This window comes from Sprattus sprattus, assembly GCF_963457725.1.
Source record: "Sprattus sprattus genome assembly, chromosome: 20".
Taxonomy (NCBI): domain Eukaryota; kingdom Metazoa; phylum Chordata; class Actinopteri; order Clupeiformes; family Clupeidae; genus Sprattus; species Sprattus sprattus.
This window is the reverse complement of record NC_137918.1, coordinates 20,035,727-20,050,065: the sequence shown is the minus strand read 5'-3', so window position 1 is coordinate 20,050,065 and position 14,339 is coordinate 20,035,727. Positions and strand designations below refer to the sequence as shown.

At 40.7% G+C, this 14,339-nt stretch overlaps 2 protein-coding genes across 2 annotated transcripts; both read right to left on the bottom strand.

Moving 5' to 3' along the window:
• Positions 1–563: 563 nt before the first annotated feature.
• hpf1 (histone PARylation factor 1) lies at positions 564–3,922 on the bottom strand. The gene is made up of 8 exons (XM_080858940.1): positions 3,876–3,922; positions 2,896–3,088; positions 2,583–2,769; positions 2,385–2,483; positions 1,770–1,917; positions 1,426–1,513; positions 1,156–1,328; positions 564–816 (listed from the first exon to the last, which is right to left on the bottom strand). Exons 1-8 carry the CDS (start codon positions 3,915–3,917, stop codon positions 682–684), a joined length of 1,065 nt encoding a protein of 354 aa, XP_080715066.1. The 5' UTR covers positions 3,918–3,922; the 3' UTR covers positions 564–681.
• A 2,010-nt stretch (positions 3,923–5,932) lies between these two features.
• pde5aa (phosphodiesterase 5A, cGMP-specific, a) lies at positions 5,933–14,105 on the bottom strand (the record flags this gene model as incomplete). Its single annotated transcript, XM_080859223.1, has 20 exons — positions 5,933–6,010; positions 6,356–6,439; positions 6,620–6,694; positions 6,804–6,867; positions 7,093–7,170; positions 7,658–7,758; positions 7,886–7,973; positions 8,152–8,246; positions 8,525–8,653; positions 9,486–9,632; positions 9,777–9,827; positions 10,370–10,545; positions 10,855–10,939; positions 11,103–11,211; positions 11,305–11,372; positions 11,487–11,624; positions 11,763–11,852; positions 11,974–12,060; positions 12,149–12,238; positions 13,452–14,105. 20 exons carry the CDS (start codon positions 14,103–14,105, stop codon positions 5,933–5,935), a joined length of 2,487 nt encoding a protein of 828 aa, XP_080715349.1.
• Between the last annotated feature and the right edge of the window lie 234 nt (positions 14,106–14,339).

Sequence of the window (14,339 nt, the reverse complement as noted above, 5' to 3'; positions counted from 1 at the left end):
TAAAAGGAGTCAATTCCAAAGGAGAAACCTTTTCTGGGAATTAAGAGGAGAGAACACATGATTGGGCTATTCCTAGAATTAGGATGGATGGAAGTGACTGGAATGAGATACGGCCATTTGTTTAAAGGAGCTGTGGAAAACTGCAAGACGCATCGTTATACAATATTAGATAGTTCAATGTGACTGAATAAGAGTCAATGACTACAGCCCTTCACCAATCAGCATTTACAAAACACTTCAGTACAAATAAACTCCATTAACACACTTATTGAGAAGACTGAAAAGCTGGAACTGAAAACTGTGTTTCATTGAAGACTTCCAGACTACATCCTTGTGAAAACTGAGCAGAGACATTGGCTTAGAGACAACCATGTCATAATGTGTGTGGAGACATGGAGGATTTTTCCAACAATACTTCTGACAACCCATAACATTTTAAAGGGCTTGTTTATCAGGTCAAATAGAAAATAATTAAGATGACAACTCATTAAAAATATACAATTTATTAGGGATCCACCTTTGAACATCAACAACAAAAAAAAGTAAGTCCTGAAAAACAACAACATGACCATCACAATAAGGACACAGTACAGACAAATGCTTAGCAGCAGCAGCACCTTTTGGGAACCACAATCCTGTTCGTTTCATTCACTCGGCTTTGTTTCATTCTGCTGACCTCTCTCAGGCAGGCGTGAGCTGGTCCAGGTTGTCATGGGAACGGTTAGTGAGGTGGGCTTCCAGGATCTCACCAAAGAGACCCCTCTTCAGGAGGTTGTAGGCCATGGGCAAAAGCTGACGGATCACTTTGTAAAAGTACTGTGTGAAAGATAAAAAAAAACGCTGGAGTTATATCTTCTATTCCTGCTGAGATTGATTATTTAGTTATATACTTGTTGTGTTACAAGTCCATTTTCAACCTTTTCAGGCCATGAAGAATGTTTTTTGAGGATCCAAGGTGGGATAAAGGTATCAGTGTTTGTATGAGCCCAGTGACACATAAATAACAACCAGTCAGAGCGACAGTCACAGTCATAGCTCTTACCCAAGGTGAAAACAGCATTTTCTTTGGCAAGACATTTTATTAATTCTGTAGTGTTTTCAAATATACCTCTGTATGTCTGTGTTTGTGCATTTTTCTTTCAGAGAGCTACTTACATGGGAGCCATAGCAGAAGAGGTCGATTCCCAGCTCGTAACCCATGCCATAATCACACTCATCATTAGCAAACTGGACAAAAGTGATCATCTCCTGAATGGGCGCAAAGGCCTTCATCCTCTCCTCATCGTTTTTGGCCTCAGCGATGGCCTTGCATATCCTCTTCAGTCCGGCTAAGATAATTCAGGCAAGCATAACTTATAAAGGGTACTACAATACATAATGCCTTATTTGTGTGGCAATGTTATTTAGTCAGTCAAGTTAACCTACCATCTGTCTCGGGTAACTCCCTGTATCCAACATCATTCTTGTCCACAGGAACGACGATACCTGCTCCATGGAATGTCTTTGTGACAACCTATGAGTAAGATGCAACCCATGGAATACATTACAGGTTGAGTCACATCTTATCAAAGCTGGTTAACCTTCTTTACCGATTCCATTTGTGTCTACTGTACATACACATTAGGCGGGCATACCTGAAAGCCAACAATTTAGTTATAAATTAAAATGACCTCACCATCACTAGTGCTACAGTATAAATATTAATACGCCTGTGGCACAATATGGGAATTGGAGCATATAAAAGCCTTCTTTAAATCGTGTTTGTGTACCTTCTTGTCTCTCAGCTTCAAGCCTTTGGTTTTCTGCTCCAAGGGGAGACCCAGTGACTCTGCAGCTTGTCTCAGTTCCTCCTCCAGACTCCGCAGGGCAGCTTCATCCTTCCTACCACGCTCTTTCCTCTTCCTCACCAGGAACAGTCTGAGAGTGATGGTCATTGGGGGGCAGATTATTATTATTTATTTTTTTATAAAATAAAGAGTATGCATCTACCCAATACAAGAGGGCTGGAATCCAACCCATTTGTATGTACATAATCCTACAATGCGAGTGGTACTGCTCAAATATCCGCCTGTGTACTTAGTATATTTGAACGGCTGGATGCAATGTCCACTAGGTGGTCAAGTCAAGGCTGAAACATACTATTGTTACTCTTTGGTTGGTAACAATTGACTTCACTGGCCTCATGATTTAGGACATGTAACATGCCTTTTCTTTTAGGATTTTCTCAACCAATGCTTTATCTAAAGGATAAGCTAGGCAGCCCTCATATGCAGGTATGTGCATAGCTTGTCAGACACATCACAATCTAAAATTAAACTGATATACAATGTATGGCTACTTGATCCATCTTTAGATTTATAATAAGTCTGATGGTAGATACTTACAGAACAGCTCCGAAGAGATTGTCCCCCATTTGTTTGATGGAGTAGCCTTTCTTGGCTTCGTTTTCTCCAATACAAACTGGTAAGGCTTCAGGAGAATCTCTGAAAGGAGAGCAGAGACGTTTAATGATTAAGTTATACCAATACCTCGGGGTGACACGAACGAACATTCAAACTAAGGAGTTTAAGATGATGTCCAACCTGAAGTAGCCCATATGGTATTGAGTTTCAGCACTTCCTTGTAGAATGGTCTGAAGCTCAGGTGGGTCATAGAAGTACCTGCAGTGCAGGTGGTAGTTGGGCTGGGGATTTGAGCAGTCTTTGTGCCTTTCAGAGAGAATGTCAAAAGGCCCAACAAGCTGCAGTCCAAGAGTTTCTCTGAGGGCATCTTGTTCCAATGAGAAATAAATGCAACATAGAAGTATTAATGTTAAACTGAAAATCTGCCATACGTAGCATTGCTAGTCTGAACAACTGAATGTATGAATTAATGAGTTTCATGATAGGTAAATACCCCGTGGACTTTCTGCTGACAGCCGCCTACAGAAGCCCCAGAAGTGATAAAAGTCGTCTGGCATACGGAGCTTGTACAGCCGTTCCACTTCCTCTTTCACCGCCGCTGGGACATCACAAATAGGTGAAGTAGAGTCGAGCTCTGTCTTTCCTCCACGCGATTTTTTAGCGTCTCCATTTGCTGATTCTGTATTCTGTGGACAGTGGAAATGTATTAACCATTGTGTAAACGTGTCTTTGAACGGAAATGCTGACATTACAGTTAGAGCTTGACCATTCACTCGCACATCTAGGTGCATTTTGATGTGCATTCTTACATCATTTTGGATAGGGTAGTAGGTACATAAGGTGTCGTAAAACATCAAAGAATTCAAGCAATTTAGAAACAGAGTATTGTTACTGGGATGGCCAAAGACAGAGGCCAAAGTTGTAGCATTCTCATGAGAACGCTTATGTTAACAATATTGCACAGCAAGTTTCATGTGACTGTCCATGTTGACATTTATTTTGCATTTTTCCTTGTAGCTGGCATCGTTTTGAAAACACAGATAATTTGGCAAGCAACTGGCATGATCTGTTTAGCTAGCTAGCTAGGATATGGGTCACAAATTTGATTTTCTCTTAATCTCGTAAAACTAACACCTGCCATATAATAGTGAACAATAACATGGTTGGTATAGCTAACAAGCTAACACTGCCGCTTTTCTTCAGCTGAAAGGATCACTGCTGCACTCCCACCGACCCTGTTGAGAGTTTCTCGTGATTATACATGGTATTCATGACTTCATGTCAAAAAGATGGCTATGGTTGTCTGTTATTGGGTTGCTGCTATATGTGGAACACGAGCATGCTAATTGAACCTTCAATAGCATAACGTTATTTCTTTACTGTGCAAAATAAACGCGCAAGTTCGCAGTTTCTAGCAGTCTACCCACTATTTTGCACAATATCTCAGCTTGAAGTTGAGAGTAATAACCTTACCTGGGGTTCAGATTTTGGTTTTCTTTTCCCGCGCCCTGCCATTTCGTTCTCCCCTTGTCCGTTCACGGCGTGCCTCCGCAAAATACGTGAAAATTACCAGAAGTATCTAAATCTTACAGAACAGTGTCCTCTAGTGACTTGGAATATAAATGGCACTCCCGTGGTAGAGGCATGACTCTATGCCCAACCAAGATATAATAGAGGTTACTGAAGATATGAATGTCGTGTGTTTAATAGACCGTCATAAAGTAATGTAGATTTTTCAGCTGAAAACACATGAAATATAAGCCAGCTCCATGCACGTCAACTGGCTAGCCAAACATCATGCCAGTCAAGTCTGATGCTTGTGATGCTGTTCCTGTCGATGCTGCACCTAAGCTAGCATTTGTATGACTAAAACTGGCCTGCTACTGTATACTGTAAGGAAAAATAAACCTGTCACATTGTTTTGCAGTTTTATGTGTTGGTGGTCAAATGTATGTGTGTGCGTAAAAAACACAGGGACACAAAATTATGTACAAAATTATTTACTAAATGTATGCCCATTCTCTATATCTAAATATTTGTTTACAGTATACTTTACAGTGAATTTGCATAACTTTCCAATACTACAACTTTCCTGTTATTTCATCACAAACCTCAAGCACATCTCAAGGGAGATATTATTGTTTTTTTTCCACCAAAAGATTGCAGGTAAATCTGAATAAGCTGATTTCTAAAAGTGAAATTTACTGAACCTTCTGTCTCATGAGGAAGGCTCCAAATGGGCTACAAGACAATGAAAACTAGAAAATGCTACTGATTTAAATTAACAGATGACATTCTGTATGGACGCTATTTGACATGCACTAAATGTCTGGTTTGGTTGTGAAGGATATAGCCTATTTTAGACCCAATAAGAGGACCACCCTACCAGAACCTGATGTTATCTATGGTCTGTCTCCAGTTTATTAACCAAAAGCCCAAAAGATGCCAAGGAACAAAAGCACAGTCCTAAAAGGAAGTAAGAATATGTATAATCTATATCTAAAACAACAACTGGGATCGTTCGCCTCCGGCCTCGGTGGCTACGGCCGAACACCACCCGTGGGAATATCCCTTACCTACCCCACTCGCCCTCGTACTATATTGCTTAAGTAACTGACAGGAAATCTAATCAGGTTCTGATTAGTACAATAGAGGTATGTAGTGTAACATAACTGTTCTGCCTAATTAGAAAAAGTGAGAGGGTTAGCTCTGGCTAAAGTTGTACAGGGCCCTCTGGAAAAGGGCAGCAGGGCAAAGAAGCAAAGTAACAATACATTTCCATGGTAAATAATAATAATAATAATAATAATAATAAAATCTAAAGAAAATTCATGAATTGGATATTATTCTATTTATTGTCGTGTGTTTTTCTATTTGTGTCTGTTGGTGTATAGTATATTTTTTTTACATTTAGGTTTGATCAGACATTTTTTCATAGGTATGGAAATATGCTTCGCCCTTTTAGGTCACCTAGACATAAGGATTTAGAAAACCTTAGACAATTCCATAAACAAGTCTATTTGCCCATGGAATAGAACTTTCAGCCATTGGAATATATCACATGCAAGCTTAATGATCTGGAGAGAACATGTATAGTCCTAATAGACTCCATAGCTGACATATCATCAGCATTACTGAGTGAATGTCATACAGTCTATGTAAGGCACACACCATTTCTATACCATACATTATATGCATTACAATTAAACGAAATCTGACATAAAACATCTCGCCACAGTCTATCAAAATTGTTGATCTTCTTTGGTCTGTTTAAGTGTGCCTCTACATGACGAACATACAATTACAAACCAAGCATATCCACAATGGCTACAACTATCATAAATTGCCATTAGAGGTTGCTGTTTTAAAATATCCCAATTTCCTGTTTCTAATTTCCCATAAAGGTTCCACAAGTTGTCTTGATCTGAGGTCCTGGATCCTTTTATCACTCTATGGAGGGTTGATGATGTGTCATTGGTGTAGACTTATGGTCCTCTCCTGATTTTACTTGCTTCCCCCTTTCTCTTTGTCTAACCGTCGGTCTCAAACACATCATCCTCTTCTCCCGCGGCAAGGCGCTCCCAGTTTTCCCGGTTGTTCATACAGCCCTCAAGAAGCGGTTCGCAAGAGTCAAACACTTTAGCAAGAGCCTAATGCAGAGAGAGAGAGAGAGAGAGAGAGAGAGAGAGAGAGAGAGAGAGAGAGAGAGAGAGAGAGAGAATGATCAAACCTATGAATACTATGATTTAGATATGCAATATTGTTGTGTTATCTGTTGTTGTTGTGTTATATGTTGTCCCTCGTCGCACCAACAGGAGAAGCACTCCGAATTTCGTTGTATGTAAATACAATGACAATAAAGGCTTTTCTATTCTATTCTATTCTATTTTATTCTATTTGCTCATTAACTCAGTTAGTGAGGATTTGTTTGCAATTGTAGTCTCAGTCCTCACCTTGTACAAAGGTGCACAAATCCCATTAATGTACTCCACCTGCATGCTGGGGAAGCGAGTGCTGTTCTCCCTGTTCATCACGTCCTATCACAAAGAGAGTCTTTTTTTTTAAATCAGTTTAAAAGACACACATGACTAAACCATGTAGTACAATGATCACATCTGCTTATTCCAAATTATTTGTTCAGACAGAACAGTGTTACACAGTTAGTGTTCCCTGCAACACATTGAGATTTATCTGATTAAAAAACATACAAAACTTACAATGGGTCTTATGTTGAATTCATTTTTCTCACGGTCCCCTTGGGCAAAGAACTCCGAGGCAATAAGACTGGCCGCCTAAACAAGACACATGAAAGCTGAAACATCGGCCTCAAGTACCTGTCAGTGAAAAAGCACATAGAGCTCCTATACTTAAGTATGTATTTGACAGTCTCTGAACCCCCACCTTCTTCTGAACTGGCCAAGGCTTTGTGATAGCAGAGATATCACTCGCCGTCATTAGCATCGACCTGTAGAACACAGGAAACAAACAGGAAGTGACATAAAAGAGTAGTCCCTGCTATTAAATCAAATGAGAACCCCCGACACAAAATAAAGACTACAAAGCCATCTGTTTAAGCTCATTTAAGCCCATGTGTATGTTCCTAATGTTGCCTGTATTGTTTAATGGAATGAAGTAGGTCAGTTCTCTGCTTTTGCTAAAGAGTAAGAGACTGCCGAACAGTCCTCCATACTTCAGCAGTTCTCTGTGATCCTCATCTTGCCAGCGGATGTTGTCTTTCTCAGCCATCTGGAAGAACGCTTCTCTCTTTCTGTAAAGAGACAGAAACATATACAAATACACACAAAAATATATTACCCTTTTATTGAAAAACACAAATGTACATATTCTACTCCAATAAGCAATTGGGTAACTGAGTCGGACTTTAAGATGACTCATGTTTCACAAGAACCCTTGTGAATAACTCTGCACTGGCACGCAGTATAGGATAATGTATACACTATATCTAAAATCTAATGGTGACATTACTTAACAAGGAATGACAAGATAGGGTTGCTTCTGCTATTTGTGATCAGCATTTATCAGAGAACCTTTGAAGGAAAACAATCACGGATAAACACTTAAACATAATGAAATGAAATGAAGTTATAACACTTATAATTGTTTTTATTATACATAAAGTTATCATAAGTGTGAAAGCACAGATTACATTGAACAGCTTCAGCTTTAAAAGTAAGTAAAGTGAATGTCAGAAAATGCGTGTACAGAAAAGGAAAGGGTTAGCATGTGTGTCTTACGTCATATAGAGGGCAAGGTCTGTAGCCAGAATGCTTTTCTCAATCATTTGCAGGCACTGCTGATAGTTTTCCTGAGACAAACCACTCAAAATCTCACTACCCTATCAACAAAAAGAGGGGTAAAAACAGAGGGAGAGCAAGAGATTGACAGAGGGATGGTTAGATGACTGGAGAAATGGAAGGTAAGCAAGAAAGCAGATTCAGAGAATCATGGGAAGATGCTCTTACTGGGTTGTTGAGGATTAGGACACACACGTCATAGTGATGATGTTCTAAAGATGAATGGCCGTACAGCTGAGCTAGAGGTTGTTGACTCCTGATGAACAGTGTGAGGGAGGGAAGAGAGTCAGATGATTAAACAAACCTCATTCATTCATAAAGGAATCTAAGAATGGTACATATCTGGTGAAACACTCGGTGAAAGTGATAAGATGGTGTTAAAGTGAAGGATAGCGGATGACTGTTTACTCTAGTGAAGACTCAACAGTGTGTACCGTGCTATGTAAGAGTTGCTGACTCCTCTGTGGTCAAGATCATGGCAGAGGGTGGCGATCATGAGAGCCAAAATCTCCAGGCTGGAGAAATGACTCTGCATTAGAAATAAGGGGAACATTTTGAGAGAATGAGAAAAGAATAAAGCCTAGATGCATTCACAAACTCAGACATTAACTCTAAATGGATAGAAAGAGAGCGTACATGATAGGGCAAACATGTGCGTGTGAGCAAGCCCGAAAGTTCAAAGACCAAATTTATCGAGCTTAATCCACGGAGTCCTTATCTTAAATCCCATTTAATGCAGACTGGTGTACCTCCAGTCTCCTGACAGGATGTACTGGGCTGAGCTTATTGTGGAAGGGTTTCACTGACCTGCAGATGGCCTGTTCCCTTCAGCAAGGCAAACATACTCTGGGCGGTGCTCAAGGCGTGGTTCCAGTTGTGATATGCCACATCCCGCCTGTAGCCACGCCTTACACTCAGCACCCAGCGGCACAGGCTCTGTGACAAGGAAGAGAGAGACAAAAGAAGAATATGGTGAACAGAGACAATACTTACGTCTATGATTGTGACTGACCCTACATGACAGAAATGTGGGATCCGGTGTCTTAATCTCCCAAGTCTGGTTATTTATACAGTAAGAAGACCCTCTGTTAAGAATCAGCCATGCCCTGTATACTTTTTAATTGACCATCTACTATTTTGGGATGGCAGCACCAGGCAAACAAGCTGCACTGTTTTAGAAACCTGACCTGGAAAATATTCAGTGGTGTACTTTTGTCTTTAGGACTAGCTCTTGCATGACACCAAGTACATTTTACCAAATCTATTACAAATACAACCATTAAAGCAGCACAACGGATCAATAGCTATTCGCTAACGGTATGCTAGCAGCTAAAACTAACGAAATCTCTTGAAATGTGCTGACTTTGACATTATGAAAAAACTAGTTACTGTCCTTACACAGTCAAACATCAAGCAAGTGCAACACAAGACAAAGCAAGACGGCAAATAAGCTACTTATTAGTTCGGCAGACAGTAAACAAGTCGGGCTGCCACAGGCAAAACTACATAACGAAGTTATATGCCTATGTACCCTGGTATGGCAATGGCACGGAGGCGATTCTCCATATTAAAAGTCACTGTAGCGCCCCAATTTTTTCAAGCTGTTTTTTTTAAGGTAAAACTGCGTATCCTTACCCTAATCCTGAAGTATAATTGTTGCATAGTGTTACTTTAACTGCAAGATATAACACAACTGAGAACAATGAACAAATGAATCAGTAGACAGGGATACCATCCACAGATCAATCAAACTGTCATGCCTCAGTACCTTGTAGTCAATATCGAAGTCCTGCACCAGGTTTAGGTCTATGAACATGCGCACTGTTGCCTGTGTGGTGACAGAATCTGGCAGGCCGAAATCACTGAAATGGAAGTCCAGGAGGGAAAGATTCTGTGCCGGGGGGATGGAGGACTCCTGGGGGATGGGCGGATTGAAAACACAGTTGGCTTCATGAGGGTTCAGTAGTTTATCATCAAACCACAGGCCACACAAATGGGCAATGTTAATATTTACACGGAGTGGAAATATTCGTAATACAGAGTGGGAAATATCATTCACCTGTAAGGCCATTATCTCCTCCTCTGTTGCAGACATGTGATAAGACAAAATCTGCCACACACACAGGGGATGCATTAAAAATTAGAGTTTCCAAATGCACTTTTCCAATAGAACAATATTTCACACTGATACTGATTCTGTCATTATGTGGCTCAGGTGCCATCTCTGATATAGTGGATCACAAAAAGACACACCAGGTGACAATTCTGTTTTCCTGTTCCCTAAAATAACTGACTGGGTTCTGGATGCCACGTTTCTCTAAGATTGCACAAGTTCAGGACAATGCTTACATTCAACACACCAAGACTTCAATGTCCAGAGTTCAAGTTCAAAGTTCAAGTTCAAAGTACTTTATTGTCATTGTCACAAAGACAACGAGACAGTAGAGGCAGCAACAGACAGCTAAAAAACTTAGGATGCTGTGAACATTATTTTCCACAGCTAAATAATAATAAATAACAATTAATAAATAGATTAATAAGTATCTCTGAGTAAATTTAAAAAATATATCTACATATCCTTAGATCTAAGGTCCTGCGATTTGTATAGTACATGGTCCTGACTGTGCACATACAGCAGCAAGCATTCCTAACCTCTCGTGTGACTTCCTGCTTGGCTCTGGTCTGCTCTGCCCTCTGCTGGATTTCAAAGTTCTGGAGGCTCACACCACAGTACAAGGCAAAGTCTTCCAAGAGGCGCTCATCTGCTCGGCCAAACGACTCTGCCTTGCCGGCTTCATCATTCTGCTTGTTGACAAGCTGACACACTCCTTTAAGCAGAGGGTTTCAAAATCTTCAGTGAATGTTTCATTATTACCACATAAAGCCATCGGAAATAAAATGTCCAATGGGTTAAATGAAAAAAATGGTTTACTCAAAACAGCAATTTCTGAAATTCATTTCCCAAATAATGTGGATTATTAAATGTCATTTATTATTATTAAATGCCATCAGAATGAAATAATTAAAACTAAAAAAAAAAAAAAAACAGTTCATGCTACAACATGATACAACTAATGTTCTCAGAAATCTAGATCTAGAAAATCTTTGAGAAAACAGAGAGTGAATTGCTACTGTACCTATAACCTTGCCATCGCGTCCATTTCTGACAGGTGTGCACACCAGAGTCCTCATCTCATCACCTGCCTCCTCTGTCATCTGGTCCTGTCACAAAAGACCACAGGTCAAATGGCGCCTAGAGAGAACTCATGCCTATGCCAAGTTATATTTTAACTCCAAAATATCTCCTTCAAAAATCTATATTTTGTCTGTGATAAAAAGTTCATATGTTTCAAACATCAGCTCTTTGGTATTTCAGTCCACTCACAAGCATGGACACACTGCCTTCTGTGGAGACGTTGGCCACATTAACTTCTTTCAGCGTGTTTTTCACATGAACAGCATATGCATGGCATATCCTATTGACATCACTCTCCCTAAAGAGAGAGGGAAATGTGCACAGAGACTTTTAATTGATAAGTGACACTGTACAGTTACACAGAATATGGTAGTTCAAGGTGTCAACAAACCTTTTGCATGACGTTTTGTATTCATCAAGACCCATATTTTCAGTGTCAATGATATACGAAAAAGAGTCCTGTTTGAAAAAAAAAAAAAAACAGCAAATGAGTGCTATTTTAAAAAGACTAAAACTTTTTAAAGTGACTTTAGTTGTTAACAGGTGTTTTTGTCTACTGTAGTTATCGGTTACCTTTTTAGTACTATCAATAATGAAAACAGTGCACAGTTTGGCTCTGGTAATGGGTAGGATGGTGGAGGCCAATTTGTTTAGCAGAGACTCCCGGGACTCATGCCGTTCTTGCAGCAGGCGAGCAAGATCTAGCAGCACCTGTTGAATAAAACACACAGAAAATCAGTGCAGTGACCCGAGTAGAAAAAATTAAAATTGTAGGAAAATAGCACAAGATTGAATAACTTATTTAGGATATAACCCTGTGTTGTTCTATGAACCAGCTAAGGCACTTACTTGGCTACGCTTGCTCTCTTGTTCAGCATTCTCACAGAGCAGTGCATTATCCAAGATAACCCCTAGCATCGCCATGTGAGTTGTCATAACCTGTTCATGACACGGACCATTCACAGTTTATACATTTATACAATATACCTAATTACCTAATATAATATAATTCAAATATAATAGGAGTCAATCTTATTTTAAAAGGTCTGTGTTTTCCCACCTTCTCATCTTCCTCAGAGAAAAAGTGCTGGTTATAGTTTATACCAGCAGCAGCTGTCTTGTTGATCGCTATGGCAACACCTACAAGCTGAAGTAATGAGACAGTATTCAGAATCTGATAAAAAAAAAAATGACAAGTGTAGAATGTATGAACTGATTTTGCCATTAAAGCCCACCTCCTCTCTGGGGTTGTAAACAGGCAGGCTCAAGAGGCACTTAGGCCTGGATCCAGATAGATCATCCACTTCAGGACTGAACCTGGCATCCTATAAAACAGGTAGGTTACTTTAATGACAGTGTAAATATTTTATACATATCATCAAGCTTCATTAAAAAAGTTTAACAAATAGACTTTAAAACTGTTCAAAGCAACGGTAAAAGAAAGACTAGATGGCAGTCAAAGACAGTACACTAAAGTCAGAACTCATATTAGTGAGCCTTCGCTGAACCTTTCACTTCCTTGCCTGTCTTTCACTCTTTGTCAGCTATGAGGGACATACCATCCCCCCTAGGAACCTCTAGACACATCCCTGTCTACAACACAGTCCCGAACAGATTTAGGTCTGAGAGGATGAGCTTGCCTCTTAAAGCTCAAATGTGGCCTCCTGCCAGAAGTTAGCATGGCTAATGAACTCCCTCTTCACAGCCAGCAGTTAGCATGGCTTATCAACTCCCTCTTCACAGAACATGGCTGGTTCTTTTACAGAACACCTGTGCTTCTCAACTTTTGCGTCACAAGCTGACCTCTAAGGACTTCATGTCAGAGGTTACGCTAAATAAATTGTTGTGGCTAGTTCTAAGTCTTTTAGTATTTTCACAATCAGAAACTCAAACCCAGGACATGGTTGTTCCAACAGATTCACTGTAGTAATTTAAGCCGGAATAAAGAGATGAATACCGGAAATAGAGCTGCCAGATACACTTGCGCCAACATATTTAAACCTATAATTAGCACCTCCAAACTGTGTTTTGCTTAGTTGACCAATCCAGCCAATTAAACCTGACCTCTCATCTGAGCCCAATCAAATCAGAGGACTTTCACTGTATCTAATAACACAGCCATGATTTCCCTTCTGTTAGCTGAGGCTACGCCCTCTTACTTCAAATTGCAACCTTCGTCTAAAATGTAACCCAAATCTAAACTTAACACAAATTCAACGGGTATATGGTTAATCCATTCCTTGGTCATATTAAAATATCCCACATTATCTAAATGTATCTCATCTGGGACAATGAAATGTCAGAGGTTTTTGGGTTATTCCTCTTGATGCAAATTTAGTAAGCAGGCTGATTCTGGCCTTTCTCAATCTCCCACTGAAAAGAGCCTTAACCCTGCATTGTCTCTTTATGACACAATCACACAAGTCAAAAGCCAAACAAAACCCATTCCTGAGCCAGAGCTAGAGAAGCTGTTGAGTTTGCTGCTGGGTCTGTCTGAAATATGTCTGGTAACTCTGGGCAGTGACCTGCTGTAGTTACCTCAAAGACATTCTTGATATTGATTGACTTCCCAGTTGCTACAACAAGTTCCATGAAGCTTTTTTCACAGGCCCGTTGACTCTGGCCTTGGGGGTCCTCCTTGTATGAACGGAAGACCACACCACTGAGGCCTTTCCCTCCGGCCCTGTCATCTGCGACCAGAGCAAAGGAGCACTGCTCTGCAGCAATGGCATGGCTCACGTGCTGTAAGACCTTGTTGCAGACCTCTGACAGACCCTGGCGACAGGGGGCGCCACCCCCCATCATCTCCACCATCCAGTCGCAGGATGCACGACGTCCACACGGACCCGACCGCCTGGGGGACCGCAACAAACGGGGGGACACCGGTGGCCGCATGGAATGAGATGAGAGCGAAGATCTTCGAGATCGTGGGGACCGCGGAGGGCGTGGTGACCCTGGAGGATGAGCGCCCATTTCAAGAGTCAGGAAATTGCCCCAGTCCACCGAGGGGACAGTAGATGACGAGGAGCTTTCAAGAAAAGACCCAGAAAACCTCCTCCTGCTAGGGCTCTCCAGTGGGTGCGATTCCCTCCGCCGGCACTGCTGTGGTGTTCTTGAATGGACATCTTTCTTAGACCGAGCCCCTTCTTTTGAGCTCCGCGAAGATAGCCCTGACGATGAGCCATTCGCCATATCCCTGACAGAAGATAATACATATAAATCCAACATATAATGCATATAAAATAAGATATGTGGCCAAACTTTGCCAATGAGTTATGGTTCCGAAATATCACTCATGCGTAATTTGGTTCCAGTGAGCTAAACTTCAGCTATGACTGAGACGAACAGTTGATAAATAGACAATTAATCTTAATGCTTACCTTGATGTCCTTCGTAAGAAATAGGAGCGCGCTAAATCAGTTTGAC